Source organism: Athene cunicularia (assembly GCF_003259725.1).
Source record: "Athene cunicularia isolate RWA chromosome 4 unlocalized genomic scaffold, athCun1 chr4_part3, whole genome shotgun sequence".
Classification (NCBI taxonomy): domain Eukaryota; kingdom Metazoa; phylum Chordata; class Aves; order Strigiformes; family Strigidae; genus Athene; species Athene cunicularia.
In genome coordinates, this window is record NW_020799100.1 from 12,071,119 (window position 1) to 12,088,118 (window position 17,000).

At 51.3% G+C, this 17,000-nt stretch overlaps 2 protein-coding genes across 2 annotated transcripts; both read right to left on the reverse strand.

Annotated features, from left to right (window-relative positions):
* Positions 1-1,631: 1,631 nt before the first annotated feature.
* On the reverse strand, positions 1,632-3,805 carry GPR119 (G protein-coupled receptor 119). The gene has a single exon (XM_026848678.1). It carries the CDS (start codon positions 3,603-3,605, stop codon positions 2,631-2,633), a length of 975 nt encoding a protein of 324 aa, XP_026704479.1. The 5' UTR covers positions 3,606-3,805; the 3' UTR covers positions 1,632-2,630.
* A 4,446-nt stretch (positions 3,806-8,251) lies between these two features.
* Positions 8,252-16,283, reverse strand: SLC25A14 (solute carrier family 25 member 14). Its single transcript, XM_026848691.1, has 7 exons — positions 15,887-16,283; positions 14,224-14,309; positions 13,353-13,448; positions 11,170-11,294; positions 9,964-10,099; positions 9,488-9,568; positions 8,252-8,715 (listed from the first exon to the last, which is right to left on the reverse strand). The coding sequence occupies exons 1-7, from the start codon at positions 16,113-16,115 to the stop codon at positions 8,674-8,676; spliced, it is 795 nt and encodes a 264-aa protein (XP_026704492.1). The 5' UTR covers positions 16,116-16,283; the 3' UTR covers positions 8,252-8,673.
* Between the last annotated feature and the right edge of the window lie 717 nt (positions 16,284-17,000).

Genomic DNA, 17,000 nt, shown 5'->3' on the forward strand with positions numbered 1-17,000 from the left:
GCACAGGGAGGAGCGGGCCCTGGCTGCCTGTCGGTGGCCGCAGCAGGGCGAGGGGCCCGCCAACGGCACTGCGCTGCCCGGCTTCACCGGCCTCAGGCGGGCAGACCCGGCCCTGGCTACCAGCCCCAGTGCAGCTGCAGCCCCGACCTCCCCCAGGCCACTAGACGAGGAGAACAGGCTGGCAGAAACGCAGTTTATTCAGCTGAAGGACAGCAAGCAAGGGAAGCACTCTTCATCTTTGCCTCTTTTTTCCTCGGGGCAGGACTAATCTGTCCCTCCTCACCCCATAGCCTCAGATTCGCCCACCCTTGTCCAGCCACAGCCCTGCAGCCTCCCCAGAGCACCTGGGCACCGATGCACCAGGCTGGGAAGCAGCAGAGTCACTGCGTGGCTGGAGCAGCAGTGGGGGGCAGGAGGACAGATGCTCTCTGGGACAAGGGATAAAAGCAGGCACAGTCTCACAGGGAACGGCTGCTGGTCTGTGCTATCCCAGCAGGATCTGGAGGTGTCTTCCAGCCTGCAAGCACACCTTCCAGCCTAAGGCTTGGAGAGAGGAGACACGGGTCAGTGCCAGAGTGCAGATACTTGGCAAGGGATCCTTCACTGCAGGGAGATGCTCTGTTTCCAGCTGCACCATGCCCTCCACCTGCACAAAAGCTTGGTAGAAGTGTCTCCTCTTCCATCCAAGTGCCTCTGCAGCACCAGAGGCTGCCTGAGCTGCAATCCCCACTGTGAATGGGGACACTGCGGTTGCTACAGGCCTACACAGCCAGGGCTTCTAGTCCCGTTGCTTGCTCTGATCCGTATCTGCAGTCTCCTCCGTTTCTGTGCCTGGGCACAAATGCTGCCAATGGCTGGCCCCGCTCTGGGGCCATGGGCAGCAGGACTGTGGGCAGCAGGGCCACAGCAGTGCCAGCAGTCAGCAAGCTTGGGAAGCAGCAAGAGGCCCACGTGCAAAGTATCTCTGTTCACACTGGGTACCCACCCACAACGCTCACTGCAGGAAGCATGTGGAGGGAGGCTGAGGACAGCTTCAGCATTATCAGAGGCTCAGCGAGGATGGGTCGACTTTGCAAAGCAACAGCCGGTGCAGCTCAGGCTTCACCAAGAATAGGCAGCAAACATTTCATACAGACAGACGATGTGTTGATCCCCAGAACTGAATCAGATCGGATCCACCTACTAGATCCACCTACGAGGCATCAGTCCACCCACAGAGCCAGGACTGCTTTACAGAGGCCTTGTCTCAGGCTCATTCCATGCTGTACAGCTAGGAACAGCATCTGCTGCATGATATTTAGTCTCAAGCCTTTCCTGGACAGAGGTGAATGCCACAGATGGCCTGTTGGTTTGGTTTTTTTCAAAAGCACTTTCATTTTTGCCTCATACTCTAGGATGGGGAAAGCCTCAGGACCAAGGCAGGTTCTGGATGCATACTGGATATAGCCTTGAGCCTTCATGTCTTTCACCTCTCTCATTTGTTCCCACTAGTAACAACTGCTATTTTATGCATAGCACCCTCATTTTCAGATTAGGGTATGTTTTTAGCTAAGAAACCTCTTCTAAGGGGAATTTTTTTGCCATGTGGATTAAATGGACATGATTTTATGAGAAGCAGTTAAGTATCATCACAGCCTCTGGCAGGAGTCTGGCCACAGCTGCAGTGTGGCAGGGACCCTTGCAGTCCCAAATCCAGCCCTACAGCCTGGGTGGGACAAAGCAGCCCTCCCACATGGGGCTTTCCCTGACTCCAAGACAGCCGTTCCTCTCGCTCCTTTGCCACAGCTCAGCATTTGGCCAGTTACTCATTAACTCACTTTATAGCCCAAGCCAAACAGTGACAGCACAGCCCCTGCTGCCCTGCAGCTCTGCCAGGCATGCAGCGCCTGGGGCTGATCCACGCTCACCGTGCCAGCTCCCGTGCAGATACAGCTCCTGCTGAGGAACAGCAGAAGCCCTTTCTGTGTCTCTGGTGCCACAGCTGAGACTCCAGGCCCATACCCCTCGCCTCTGCCTCGAGTGGACACAACCCAGAGCAGAGGCAACAGTTTTGGGGGATGGCCCAGGCTGCAGCTGCAGGATGGTGAATTCGGTTTAGGAAAGGCAGTGACTGGGAGTAATTGTGGTCCAGAACAGATTTTGGACATGAACACACCTCCCAGCCTCTGCTGCCTGGGACAAGAGCCAAAGGCAACTGAGCCATGGCTGTGTGAGCAGCCCTGTCCTGGGTACCTGGGGCTCATCACCCAGAGAGCTGGCACTGCAGGCAGAGGGGAGGGCAGGTGGATCCCAGGTCTGGGCAGGGGGAGTCAGGCAGCAATGGGTGAAGGAACTTAGCCTGTGGAGTGAGTGCCAAGGGCTTTGTCCCAGAAGACACAAGGCTGCTCTTGCTGAGGCTCTCCAGGCAAAATCTAAGGTGTGGCATGCACTTGCAATTTGGGGTACCTGGGGCTAGCACAAAACAGGCTGTGCTCTGTGGGCAGGCTGGAATTTGGCCATGCTGATATCTGGGAATTAACATCTGGATTGGTCCCACCCTGTCTGTGATCTCCACAGCTGGTGAGCCACAAGTTCATGGTCACAATGCAGGAGATGAGCTGGAAAGCTGGTGACAGCCGCTCCTTACCGTGTCAGTCCTGGAGCCGCAGGCAGGACACAGTGGGGAGAGATTTGGTGCCTCTGCCAGGGAAGCGGCGGCCCAGGTGAAGGAGGACTCTCCTCTTCACACCTGCAGTCAGCTGGGAGAGCTGCAGCCGCACGTCCTTCTGCCAGTAGGAGTAGAGCAGGGGGTTCAGGAGGGAGTTGCATAGTCCCAGCAGCCAGAGGTAGTTCTCAATGACTTTGTAGGGGAAGCACTCAGGACAGACAGTTTGCACAATGCTGGCGATGAAGAAAGGCAACCAGGACAATGTGAAACACCCAATGAGCACGGCAACGGTGCGCATGGCCTTCATGTCACTGGTGGTGTGGGATGGGGGGCAGCCCCCCGCCAGTACAGCGTGCTCCACTTCCTGGATATGCTGCACATGCACAGAGGCAATTTTCAGCATGTCACAGTAGAGATAAATGAAGAGAAAGAGCGCTGGGAAGAAGCCGACGCAGAAGACTGTCAGCATGTAGGTGGGGTGGAAGACCCCAAAGAAGGAACACTTCCCATGCGTGGAGACCTTCTGAAAACACGGGGTGAGGACAGGGAGGAAGCCAATGATGGCAGCAACCAGCCAGAGCCCCATCAAGCGCACCCCGACCCGCAGGCCTGTCACCAGCTGGAAATAGTGGAAAGGCTTCCTGATTGCCAGGTGTCTGTCACACGCAACCAGAATCAGGGATAGGATAGAGGCAGCAGAAGAGGAGGTCACAAAAGCCATTCTCAGGATGCAGAAGATCTGGGGAGGATAAAACGGCTCAGAAAACTCATCCACGACCAGACCCACAACCGTGAAGCCAACCACGGTGTCTGCAATGGCAAGATTAAGGACAAAATAGAGCCCCTTGGAGCCGCTCTTTTGGATGAGGCAAAGGAGAGCGATGGCCACCAGCACATTGGCAGTGATGATGAGCGAGGCCAGCACAGCGAGGATGACTCCCAGGGCTGAGCTAGCCATGGCTGTCCCCTGTGTGGCACAGCTCAAGGAGGGCACGTCTCCAACGCGATTCTACGGCATCCCTCACCTGGGGCTTCTCGGCACGTCCAGCTCAGCAGCCAGGCAGCAGCACGAGTGCAGCCCCTCGCTCTTTGGGTGGTGCAGCAAAAGCCCTGGGTGCAGCGGTGTCTCTCAGGCTGGGGAGCAGAGCTCTGACAAACAGCTGCCTGCCAGAAGGGACTGGTGCACTCACAGCACCCGCTGTGCCCACAGAGGTCCCTCCCCTCCAGCCACGTTTCCAGACAACCCTGGAGCAGGGCGGAGAGCAGCGAGCACCTGGGCAGGAAGCTGCCACGATGGCACACGGGGTGGTGGATGTCCCTCAGCCAAGCACCAAGGACCCAAGCAGAGCCAGCGTCCTGCTTCAACACAGGTGCTGGCAACAGGGAACAAGCAAAGGGAGTTCCCAACACCCAGCTCCACTGGTACGTGCAGGCAGCACAGTTTGTGGGGCTCCTGCACAGTCACTGCAAGACCCAGAGCAGCCTCTTCCTGAAGGGACCAAGGGAACAACACTGCTCCCTTGTCGGAGCAGCAGCCATAAAGGCAACAATCTCTGCACAGTCCCTCAGACCCGCCAGGGATGTGTGGCTGACTCCAGGCTCCATGGCGTACATCTCCAAAAAGAGACTTCATCCGTTATCGATTGACCTCACTCCTGGAAACAGTTTAATGAACTGGACCATAATAGTTTGAATGAAATATACATACTCGCTACTAATACTAAAAAAAATATATATATATATATACACACACACACTTGCTTTACTAATCATAAGTGTATTTAAGTTACTAATAGTAACTTGTAACAAAGAATTTACAGAAACAAAGCCTCTGCATCCTTGTGTATTACAGAATCATAGGAATGCACTGTTACGTCCTTTACGCTCCTGTGGGGTGGGTAACCCTCACAGGCTGTGACCACAACTGCTCCATCCCTTTAAACAAAGTGCCATAAGCCACCTCTCCTGCCTTGTGAGCCAGAAAAATCTGGGCTGCCAGGAAACAGGGCAGGTTCAAGCCCTCCTCTGTCAAACAGTAACCTGAGAAGTGCAGGCAGATGGGGAGAGGCTGAGAGCAGGGCCCAGGGCAGGATGTGGCCAAGGGGCAAGACATGGGCACTGCAGTGGGGAGGAAAGATATAGCAGAAGAATTGTGGCCACTATAGAAGGAGCTGTGGAGAGGGGAAGCCCCTTGGGAATACCCTGGGTCTGCACCACTGGTGGCCATAGTAAAGGCTCCGGTGGCCTGACACCTCCTCCTATTTTGTTTGCCATGGGAGACATTTGGGGAGTCTTAGCCCTGACAGGGGAGAGGGTCCAAATGCCACAGCATGAGATCAGGGTGGAGGGAAAGTTAGACAGACAGAAGTGGCAGGACAGCTGCGGAGAAAGCACAAAACCAAAGTCGAGCCAGTGCCTCCCCATGAGTACACGTTTGCCCAGTCCCACACATAACACTGCAGCAGCTCAGTGTGACAGGGCAGTCCTGCTCTGCAGGGGCTCCTCCATCCCACCTCACCAGGACAGAACAGGTATTTTCACAGGAGCATCACTCAGCAGCAGCAATGTCCAAGCTGTGAGACCTCAGCTGGTTCAGCAACCATCACTGGCAGAGATTCCTCCTTCCTGCTGTGCCACTTTGTATTTCTCTTTTCACCATGCCCCTCTGCAGCTCAGCACTTCCCACTTTCCCTGTTACAACCCTGACCACCTCAAATCATGATCTTTACTGGATCCCAACAGGCATTTTCTCTTTATCCTGCACCAGTCTAGACAGTTTTCATAAAGGACAATCAAAAGCCTTTTGGAAACCAGACTAGATTAACTCCAGCATCCTGGTCCACACACTTGCCAACTCTTTCCAAAACCTCCCAGCAGGTAGGAAATCTGGATTCCTCCTCTTCCTCATCCATCAGCCATTGGCCCCTCCAGCACACCAGTCATTTATGTCTCAAGTCTCTTTAGAGTTTCTACCAGTGTGGCAAAGACACCATGGTCACTGGCTCGTAGTTCTCTGAAAACAAGCCTTCTTTCAAATCCCGTCCACACTTCTGACACTTCCCTAACGTGAGAACTTTAAATGAGAGGCTACAAGAAAGAGCTCTGGACTTTCCATCCTGAGTCCCCTGACAATCTGGGGTGCAGGCCCAGCCCACTGCTCATGTTCATTGAACACCCTGTCCTACCACTTCTGCCAACGTTTTGGCTTGAGACCTACCCCAAAGCCTCCCCCCATCAGAAGTCTGCAACAGAGAAAGCCCTCTGAGCTCTTCCAAGCAAAACCTTCAGCTTGTCTACTACAGTCTTCACTTTTGAGAGGTCCTTTCATTCCTTGATTGCCCACCAGCCCCAAGGACTCCCTGGAAGGCTTCTCCCTCCTATCTGAAAGAGGACATGCCCTCAGATATGGGGCTTTACCTTGGTAAGTGAACGCCTGTGGTCCCTCCTTCTGGCATTGACTAGGTTTACTGTCATTTTTATATTTAATGTATAGGGGACCTTGCATATTTCTACTTTCTACATTTGGGTAGGACTTCTGCCTGTTTTCCAGGGTGCCTTGAATACTACCTCCATGTCAGCATTAAACCACCTGGACCTTTCCGTGGGTGCATGGGGATGGTCCCTTTCAGTGCCCATCTTTGATAGGATATATCTTTACCCTATATACTCAGACTCCAACACTCATACCTACACCATCTTCACAGTGCTTGCAATCATTTTTCAACCACCAAGGTAGCAAAATGTTAATGGCTTCGGAGCATGAACACAGCCAATCCCACTGACTGCAAGGGCAGCACTGGCTGCAGCAGCTCAGGTACTGCTGCCTCCTGGGGTGGTAGCAGGATTTGCATCAACACATGACAGACATAACTAAGTGCACAGACTGCCCAGCTACAATCTCACATGTTACTTGGCATAGCACAGAAAAGGTTAGAAACATGTGAGCTTAAGCACATAAGACAAATAGATGTTTAGGAAGCACTTCTAGGAAGGACATCCTGAGGCAATGAACCTCCTTAGAAAATGCTGGATCTCCAGCAGCGCTACCCTCACACAAGTGGTTACAATGCCATTTACAGGTTGAGATTTTTGTGTTTATAACACCTAGCAAAATACTACCCTACCAACTGAGAAACCCAAAGCTACTTGGCTCCTCCCAGTCTGCTGCAAAGGCAAGATGCTTTCGGAATGAAGGGCTTTACAACCACCTTCAGGAAACACCTGGCATGGTGCTGAGGTGTGCTCAGAGCCAGCGTCACCTCACCGTCACATCCGCCGAGATCGCCACCTCTGTACATTTACCTCCAGTTACTATTGACAAAGTGAGGCAGAGTGACATGTGGTGACATTTATGACAGCCAGTGCAATCAAAGCTCAGATAAGGGATGTCTCCAGGGGAGGGGGTCAGGCAAGTGGAAGGCCTATCTCCAAAGTCACCCAGGGGAGGAAGAAGAGTGGAAATAAGAGCCTCCTGCCAGCACCTTACAGCTGAGAAACGCAAACAGCCAAGTGGCCATGGGGATACTCTTTGGGCATTGCTGAACTGCTCCTTGTAGCAGCCTGAAGAACACAGGCAGGATAGCAACTGCAAACACCAAGGAACTATCACAGGATCAGTCCAAAAATTAACAGCTGCATAGGAGAAATGGCACCAGTTACAAAAATGCTGAAGAAAACCAAAAGAATGTAATGAACTGCTGTTAAAATACATCTCTCAGTATTCATCACCACATAAGTATTTATTTATTTTATAATATTTAGAAATCTTCTTCAAGAGTAAAGCCAGGTGAGGCATATGAACCTTGTCTCCTTTCAATCCATTGGACCCCATTTCCAATAGCCTCTAAGTAGTTTAACTCTGAAAATGATCCTCCCACCCTACCGAGGTGTGGCCTCACAGTAATACTTTTCTTCAAGTTCAAGAGCTTATTGGAGTCACCTTCTTATACACACAGCTGGTACAAGGCAGCTATGCCTTTGCAAAACCACATCAAACAATTCTCTCTCATTTGTCTGGACTGGATTTGGCTGAACATCCCTTGTGCAATTTGCACAGAGAAAATCTCAGTTTACAGCACTCCGAGATGAGAAGTGCTGCTGTGTCACAAGGAACCTTCATCCAAACTAAAGCCACACCACAAAGAGGAAAAGAGATAGGAACATAAGAGCCATTTGCTTTCATACCCATACACATTTAAAACAGAAGAGGATGACCAAAATATCTTTCTTGATGTTCTGCTTAGCAATATTAGAGCCACCATTTTAAAGCAGCAGGACATCTGAGTTCAGCTTTAAATTACCTTGCTTTAAAAAATTATATAAGCAAAAATAAGCAGTAAGGTGAAGAGACTGAGGTTTTGCAAACTGACCTAAGAGTGCAACACCATAATTTTCTGACACTAACAATAAAACTTTGTTTTACAAACACTTCTACTGTAATGAATCCTAAAGATTGCTTTTATATATATACATATATGTATATGAGAAAAAAAAAACTATATATAGTGTACTGAAAAAAATAGCTTCTGTTCTCTCCAAGGGCAGACACACCATCTGCTCTGTTATATACCTACAGTAAATCTGCACAAACACAAGCTCAAGCCATCCAGTCAATAAATAATTTAATGAGGTTACAGTTCTGCAAGAAAACATGACAGCGCCCCTTCCCAGCCTCACCCCGCAGGCATGGCAGAAAAACGCACACGAGCCAAACCACAAACCACAGCTGCACCTAAAGGCCACTGGAATGCACAGATCTTCACAGAAGATATTGCTTCAGGCCCAGACACTTCTACACTGTTAATACTTGCCTCCATGTGAAAAAACATGCAGCCTCTGCCATCAGCCTCCCAGTTACACTTCAGCCAGATCATGCTTCAGGGACCATGCATTTGGGGGGGGGCGGGGAGAGAGCCCAGACCCACATGTACCAAAACTTCATGGGGATGGTGAAATGAAGAGGAAGGCTGCAGCAAAGCTCTCTGCTGCAAGTCTTGAAGATGACTCCCATGAAATGAAGCCAACTGTCAGAATGGAAGTCGCTTCAATTGCTCGTATGTGATAAAAAACTGAAGGGAATGTCAAGGAATTGAGCCAAATACATAAGGCAGCTGTCCCGGGCCTCTCGACATGACTGACCCACGCCTGGCAAGGTAAGGCAGGTACAGCATCAGCACATTACAGCTGAAGGCCAGCGTGGGGAAGCCCTTCTTCCAGGCAGAACAAACTGATTGGCATAGGTAGGACAGAGAGCTGTGGGGCAAGAGTGACCAGGAGAGGGAAGAGACTGACCCAGAAGTCCAGGCTTGCCTAGACCAGAGAAAGGGAGGTGGCTCTCTAACCCCAGACTGGGACTTCCCTAAAATAAATCATGCACACAATTTCAGAGGGAAAGGAGGATCTAGTACAGCAACAAAGAGCAGGTCAGCACCCATCTGAGAGTGGCAGAACGTCCCCCAGGCTTCCCGCACAAAACAGGAGTTGACCCAGAAAGTGCAGCACCTCCAGGAGTTTGAGCTGAAGGGAAAGTCTCATGTCAAGCACGTGAGAGTATACACTCGACAGGGAACCACCCATGCTGCTGCACTGGAAGTCCCTGCACTGGCCACCTACGGAGCTGTTAGAAGCAGCAGACACAACCAGTGGCATTTTTTGGCACTTGAACCAGCAGCAGCCACATCACAGCTTATGTCTAAGCAGGACAGGGAGTCAGCTTTGGGCTGCCACAGGAAGACAAGGAGGTGCCCCCATCAAGGTGTCTGCTCTGCACTTCCCTTTACAGCTTGGTTTTTCCCCTGGCTGTCCACAGCCATGACCTCCCAGCAGCACACTGAAGGATACAATGATGTTCCAGGGACCGAGCCGAAGCCAGTTGGGCCAGAAACCTTTATAGAGTGCAAAGAAGCCCTCACTCTTCCATGTCTGAAAGGAGAGAAGAGACAGATCAGTTATGAGACACACCAGGGCCATGCTCTGCCCATCTCCCTAACACCATGTGTGATATAATGGACCTTTACAGCTGCTGCAAGAAGCAGACAGATCAGTGGAGAAACAGTTAAGTTGTCTGAAGTGTCACTTGCAGTAAAACAACCTAATCAAACTGCATCACTGACAAAGTTTTGTCCCCAAATTTGGGAGGGTGCTCGAGCAACTTCAGGAAAGTGACTCCAGGCCCTTCCTCTGGTTTGTCTGAAACACTCACCAACAAGCACGCTCTGTTACTGTAGAATCAAACTGCCCATACCAGTAGCGTGTGGTGCTAGAATCTGGCCAGCCTCCCAAAGACAGGAATGTGCCCACCTCTCTCGCCTCCTTACCTTCACAAGGCCATCCAGGGTGCCCTTATAGAGCTCCGTGCTGCCCACTATTGCCCGCTGGTTCATCATCCGTGTCCGCACCACGTCCACAGGGTTGGAGGCAATGGCCCCAGCCAGCCCACATGTAAAACTGGAACTACATACACACCAAAACAGGAGGGGAACAGCTCTGAACACGGCCATTCCAGCTCAGACAGGCCTTTGCATAAGCACAATACAGTATCTTTCACTGGATTTTCTGAAAGGTAATAAACATCAGCTGCACTACCTGTTCCCACCCAGAAAACAGGCAGAGGCAGGAAACACACCACCTCAGGACCCCAGAGAGCTAGGGGAAGGGAAAATATGTCTAATCAAGACCCTTGTCAGAGCCCATTGCTGGGTCTCCGCAGGGGCAGCCTGCAGTCCAGCAAGCGTCTCTGGGTGCTGTCACGGTGACACAGACCTGAAGGCAGCCTCTTGGAAGTGCACATCCTTCTGACCAGAGCAAACATTTCTTCAGGGCAGGGAAGGAGGGAGGAAGACCAAAGGCAGCAAGAGGGAGCATGCAGCTGCTAGTCTCCTCCCTCCACGTATGGTCTAGTGCTTGTTACCTTCAGCCCACAGCAGGTAAACCCAACAGAAGCACTGCAGCACCTCCAGCTAAAGTGTCTGCCAGAAGAACAGGAAAATGTAGGTGAAAAAGACTTTGGGAAGTCTCTAACCCAGGCCCTGCTCAGAGCAGGCTGACTTCTAAACTTGGTCAGATTGCTCAGGGACTCGTCAGCTTTGCAGGTCTCTGTTCACCTCACAAAGCTCTTAGAGCAATGGCTGCAAGCTGACAGTGCCTGTACTGAGGAGGAGCTAGGACGGGAGCAGCTCTTTCAACTACCTGCCACAGGCAGTCACACAGCTGGAACTCCTGCCTCGTTCATACTAGGGCACAGACATGGAGCAACAACATTTATGGTCATCAGCAAGCTGACATTTCATGCCACCAAGATTTCTGCCAGGTTCCTTCTCCAGGGAGGTCTCTCTGGATATACTTGCTGGCCATTCTGAGCTGCTCCAGTCAACACGGCAGATCCCTCAGAAGTACCGAGTCTGTTCTCTGCAGCTCCAGAGCACTTGCTCTATAAACAGGTCTCACCCCAAATCCCACCTTGCTCCTCTACTTCACACGCCCCGCCAAGCCTGAAGAGTGCAGCAGCTGCAGCAAATACTCACACGAAATGGGCAAAGATAGTGTCACCCATCAGGCCTGACAGAATTAAGTGCTTCTTGGTGATGTCGTAGACTGGCAGTTCCACCCCGACCACGATGGCAGCTCTCTGAGCTGTTGGGACCACACCCTGCAGAGCACAAATATCAGTCACAAGCACAAGCTGCAGCCTGGGGATTGCAGCTAGTATAACATTTCCTCCCATCTTCCTTTAGAGAGCCTTTTGCTGACAATCCTCCTTGCCTTATCTTACAGCCATATCTCTTCAGGTAGAGCTCACTGTCTCCCAGCTGTACTCCAAAGCTAAGGAGGATTCTTCCACCCTGGCAGGGTTACTCCAGCTACATTAACTACACACTTGCTTCTCTCCTCCCAGCCACTAGCACACAGGAATCAGGCAATAATCCACTCATCTTCCCCCACTGAACTGTAACCAACAATTTCAATACCCGAGAAGATTCTTCACCACAAGAGCAGCAGCTGTTTAAGGAGCTAGGTGGGGTTCCTCCTAGCTACACAACAGCAGAAGGAGCCTGCTCTGTTAAGGTTTTTGACTTAAGGAGATTTTCATGTATTAAAAGAGTTGCTCCTAGTAGGACATCAATCTGGGAACTGCCAAGACAATTACTGGAACAACTATGAGCTCAGGTACGAGAAACCAGGAACATCCTGTCCGAGAAATAGCCCAGCAAGCCCCTCATCAGGAACCAGATAAAACTACGTGCAAATTTTTACTGTCTTGCAGAACAAGAACACAGCAGCAATGTGAAGCTGGGCCATTTCACAGGAACTGTAACACCATCCAAGTAATTCAGGTAGACCCACAGTGTCATAAGAGCTCCCCGGTCACCAGGACTGGGACTGACCCTCCAGTGTGGCCAAATTATGAGCCAGCCCATCAGAACAATCAGCTTTCTCACCACACAAAACCAAAACAACTGTAAAAAGTAAAAGTACTTTTCAAGTTTATGGCTCCTGCTGTCTCCATCCTGCTGTGCTAATAAAGCGCCTGACAGGCTCCTCCTGGGTGCCTGCCTAACCCAGTTCTGGCACAGCCAGCTCAAACATCCCCACATGACGAAATTCAGAACTGGTGAGCATGAACATCTTTGCCTCAACGTCAGGGAAGTCTGGAGGGAGGAGACAGTGGCTGTCCCAGACCAGAGAGCAGCAAGACTAGCTCAATCACTAGAATCTACCTCGACTGACCAGTCTCTGCACCGTGTCCTGTCTCCAGCACACATCAGCAACACTGAGGGTTTAATTTCTTTTCTAGTCTCTCTTCCCTTCATGTGTCTTTGTCTAGAGAGCAGAAATAATCTCAAAGTAAATATGCTGTCAACGCTGGCAGTTGATTGACTCCTCCTCCTCTTCCCACACAGGACACTGCAACAGCTTTCTTTCAAAGCATTGGGATTCTGTAGTTCTCCTGACCTCGCGACTCAGCAGACTGCTGGATTACTGAGCATATGGAAGACTTGGAAAGACAGAGAGGTTCTCTAATAAAAACCAAAGAATCACTGCTAAAATCCAAACAGTAAAGCTTGTGCACTGGCAACTCATCTGTCTTCAAGCCCAAGAGCCTTACATCACCAGCTTCCCCAAAAGCCACCACTCTGTCCTACTCTTTTTATGCTCAGAGGGCAAGTTTCAAGGGGTCTAAGACTGGGTAGGTGGGGGATACAGAGCAAATTTGTTCCTTTGGAACTTCAGAAAGTTACTGCAGGCCATTAGTGTCTCTTGAGTTACTTGAAAGAATTCATCTTCCTTCACGTGAGGAGGTGCTCAGCCACTCACACTCAGGTCAGTAAACTGCACTGCTCACTGCGTGCAGGGTCACTGCCAATTGAGTCCAAGATATGCCAGGCTGAGCATCCTTCCTAAGGCAGACCACAGAGTGGATCCAGCCCCAATGCTGGTCTGTTCAAGGGACACTCACATATTTGAAACCTGATGCACACCAGCTTCAGTCCTGGAAACCAGGTCTGCCTGGCCCAGTGCTGATGCTACCATAGCACAGATCCAATCTCCACCACAGACGTGCTTCTGTCTGTGCAGTAACCAGAAGCAGAACTTTGCTACTACCCTTGATTCACAGTTCTCTTCCAGAGCTGCACCTGGGTATGGAAAACATGTTGAGGAAGCTGTTAGTTCTATTAATTGGGGGATTCCAGCAGCTGGTGCTCACCCTCCAGAGGCCTCGGGTACCCTCCTGCTGGTAGATGTCGATGAAGCTGCCAATCATGCCACCCTGGAATAAACTGCCTTGAGCTTGCATTCGAATCTGAAAAAAATGTGAGAGTTGGTGGGACAACATCAGCGTCTGCCTGGGAGGGCAGATACCAGCTCAGTGACGTCCTGGTAGAAAAAACAACAGAGCAGCTCAGAGCAGACACCACTATCCACACACCCTCTCCCTGCAAACCGTGCAGCAAATGGTGACAGCAGGCAAGGAGCAGGGATAGCGACAGGGTGGAAGCACAGTGCAAAACTCAGACAAGACAGAGAAAGTGACAGGCAAGGTCTTCCCGCTCTGAAAGCAGTCTGAGGAGGTTGATCTGCACAGGGAGAAGCGTAGAGAAGTTCTCCAGGCTCTCTTTGCTCGGAGCAGAGCTACCTTGACCCCAATAACCTCACATCAGGGAATGGAGGGGACCAGACAGTCCCCCCTGGACTCTGGTCACTCCACCTAGGTTGGACTTTGCGGCAGTGTCAGCAAAGCTCAGCACAGGAACCAAAGGGAAAGGAGCTGAGAAGTCTGATGAATAGCTGGCTACCACCCCACGCGTCTTACCCAGTTAAAATAACACAGCCTCCACCCCTTGCCATAACAGATGTAATGATCTTTAAGAGCTGCATTTTTAAAAAATCTGTTTATTGCTCTGGGCTTCTGTTCCCATTCATAAAAAACTCAAATTAGCAGAACTGCTGTCAGCAGCAGCTCAGATAGCACCTCACTGCAGCTGGGAGAGATGCATCTTCACTGGAAAGCAGCAGCTAAAAGCATGTCTCAAACCACAGCCAGGCAGGAGCTGTCTCTGGCCAGGTACACTTCTTACCTTCAGCACATCTGTTGGATTGGCAATTGCAGAGGAGATCACCCCTGAAACCACTCCGCAGATTACATTGATTAGCAACGTTTCATCTGCAACCAAGAAAAGAGAGTCAGATTCTAAAGATCTAAAGAGAAGGTGCACAGATGGTACCGAACAAGCAAGAAACTCTGGGAAGAGCAGAGAAGCTCAGTTCATAAATCACATGGTGAAGTTACACGAGCAGAGGCTGGCCAGCTACATTCAGCTCATGGCAGATCTGTCCCCACACCTGCCAGAGACAGAAAGCAGCAGCCGAAACACTAAGCAACACGCTCTCATAGAAAAACGGATCTTACTGATGAGTCTAGCTGATCAGACAAGGAAAAGACTGTGATACATGAAAATTTTGAACAATTATCTGAGATTTCTGTGTCCAGTGATGCATTTCTTATGATGGAGACAAGCTAAGACAGAAGAAGACAGATAGGGACAACCCAACACTTCTCAAGGCAACCTGATAGCAATTAATTTTGATCTGGAGCCCCAGCTGCCCACACTCAGAATACGCAGCCACCTTGAGAAAACAGAGAATAGGTGACCCAGGCAGAGAAAGTTAGATGCAATTAGTTCCAAGGAGTGGGCAGAATAATCCAAGACTTCCAGGCCCAGTATTAGGGTGATGGTTATGTTGGGAAAACGCACAGCCCTTTGCTGGTACTGACCACAGCACTTCTCAGAGGAGACCAGGCCACTGGCTGCCCCAGGCCTGTAGAGAGACAAACATTCAGACAACAGTACTCACAACTGGAAACACTGCAACAGCCAGCGAGGAGAGACGTGCGGCCCAGCATACACACACAGAGCCATGCACAGGGACAGGTGTTACTGGAGAACAGAGCAAACCCTGGAAAGAAGCTCTAGCACACTGCACTTCCCAGTCCTCTTGCTGGCCTGTTGACCGGCCCCGACCACCCATCTCACCTTCCCCGATCAGAATGGCATTACAACATTCACTTGTGTCACTCCAGGGTTTAAAACCATGCGTGCAGTGAACACATACCAGAACTTCTGCTGCTCCATCTCTAGGCAGGAGCCGCAGAGGCCCTCATTACCAGAGGTGCACAGGTCAAGAGCATTTTCAGTGTCCCATCTCTGCAGCTGGAGCCAAAGCTGAAGAGCCGGACAGTACAATTTCACAGAACCATAAAATCTATGAAATTGTGATTTCTATCTAGATCTGCTGCATTCAGGCACAAGGACAGGAGAGACTCACTATCAGAGCTTTCAACACATGTACTACATCTGACATACAGATGGGATGTAATGTCTTCCCCGAGATTAATCAGAAAGGAAAGATGATCCTGGGGCAATGATTTTTTTTTTTTTTTTTGGCTCTGACATTGCAAAACAGAGATAAAGGCTGGGGAAAGGAAAGACCTGGCTGGACAGGGAAGTGTCTGGTCAAGCAGAGTGAGATTCATATCTGTACTGAAACCTATCCTTGCTATCACTATACAAACAAAACCACAGCGTGAAGTAACAAGAACTCTGTTTCTGTGGGAATCTGTAACTGGGAAGGACAGAGAAAGGAATGAGCCAAACTGCAGAGCACAGAGAGGATGAGATTTCACACTACACCTCTGGCAAGACGAGAGGTGCCTGTACTGATGCGTTTACTGACACTGACCTTCCAGGCGATCTACAAACAGCCGCTTCAAACTCTGGTAAATGCCAATCTTTATGGTGCCATACGATGCCTGCCTCAGCAACGCAGGGGCAATCCTGAGCGGGGGGAACAAATGAAACTGTTGAAGCCTGCCAGGGTGGTGGTCCTCCTCGCAGGCCCACCACAAGTCGCTCCTCACCAACCCCCAAACTGCAAAGGGCACAGCTTGGGCCTGGCACCCCCCTGCCATGGCTCAGACACTGCCAAGAAGTGCAGCTCTGCCACGTACCCAGGATATCTACCCCAAGTGCCTGAGAAGCACCTTGGATTGTCCCCATGAACCCTCCAGTGTGGGAGGCTGGCACCCATGTAGCCCTGGGTCTTGCCATGCAAGTCAAGAGAACTACAGAATGGCTTGGGGTGGAAGAGACCTTAAAGACCACCTAGTTCCACCCCCCTGCCATGGGCAGGGACACCTTCCACCAGCCCAGGTTGCTCCAAGCCCCGTCCAACCTGGCCTTGAACCCTGCCAGGGAGGGGGCAGCCACAGCTTCTCTGGGCAGCCTGTGCCAGTGTCTCACCACCCTCACAGGGAAGAATTTCTTTCTTACGTCTAATCTAAATGTACCCTCTTTCACAGAATCATCTAGGTTGGAAAAAACCTTGAAGATCATATAGTCCAATCATTCGGTGTAAAATCGTTCCCACTCGTCCTATCCCCACAGCCCCTGATCAGGAGTCGCTCCCCACCTTTCCTGCAGCCCCTTTCAGCCCTGGGAGGCCGCTCTAAGCTCTCCCCGGAGCCTTCTCTTCTCCAGCTGAACCCCCCCAACTCTCTCAGCCTGCCCTCACAGGGGAGGTGCTCCAGCCCCCCGGGCATCTTCGTGGCCTCCTTTCGACAGGAGCGGGGCTCGAGCAGGTCCGTGTCCTTCTGACGTTGGGGGCCCCAGGGGTGGACACAGCACTGCAGGGGGGGGCTCACAAAATCCTACCCGTCCTCACTCCCCCTCCTCGGGAAAAACGGGAGTCGCCAGGCTGCTCAGCAGCGCCGCTGCTCCGGCCCCTACTCTCCCCGCGGGGCTCCGGCCCGGCTGCGATCCCGGGGCTCGCCGCGGCACGGTTTGGGGGTTAGGGG

Bases quoted from the DNA above. Each gene is read 5' to 3' on its own strand.
- GPR119 (XM_026848678.1), bottom strand. From the start codon at position 3,605: ATGGCTAGCTCAGCCCTGGGAGTCATCCTCGCTGTGCTGGCCTCGCTC.
- SLC25A14 (XM_026848691.1), bottom strand. From the start codon at position 16,115: ATGGCAGGGGGGTGCCAGGCCCAAGCTGTGCCCTTTGCAGTTTGGGGG. The intron at 10,100-11,169 runs GTGAGTATTTGC...GTGTGTATGTAG, and splicing joins ACTATCTTTGCCCATTTCGT to TTCCAGTTTTACATGTGGGC. The intron at 8,716-9,487 runs GTATCCTTCAGT...CATTCCCTTCAG, and splicing joins TCGGTCCCTGGAACATCATT to TTTTTTATCACATACGAGCA.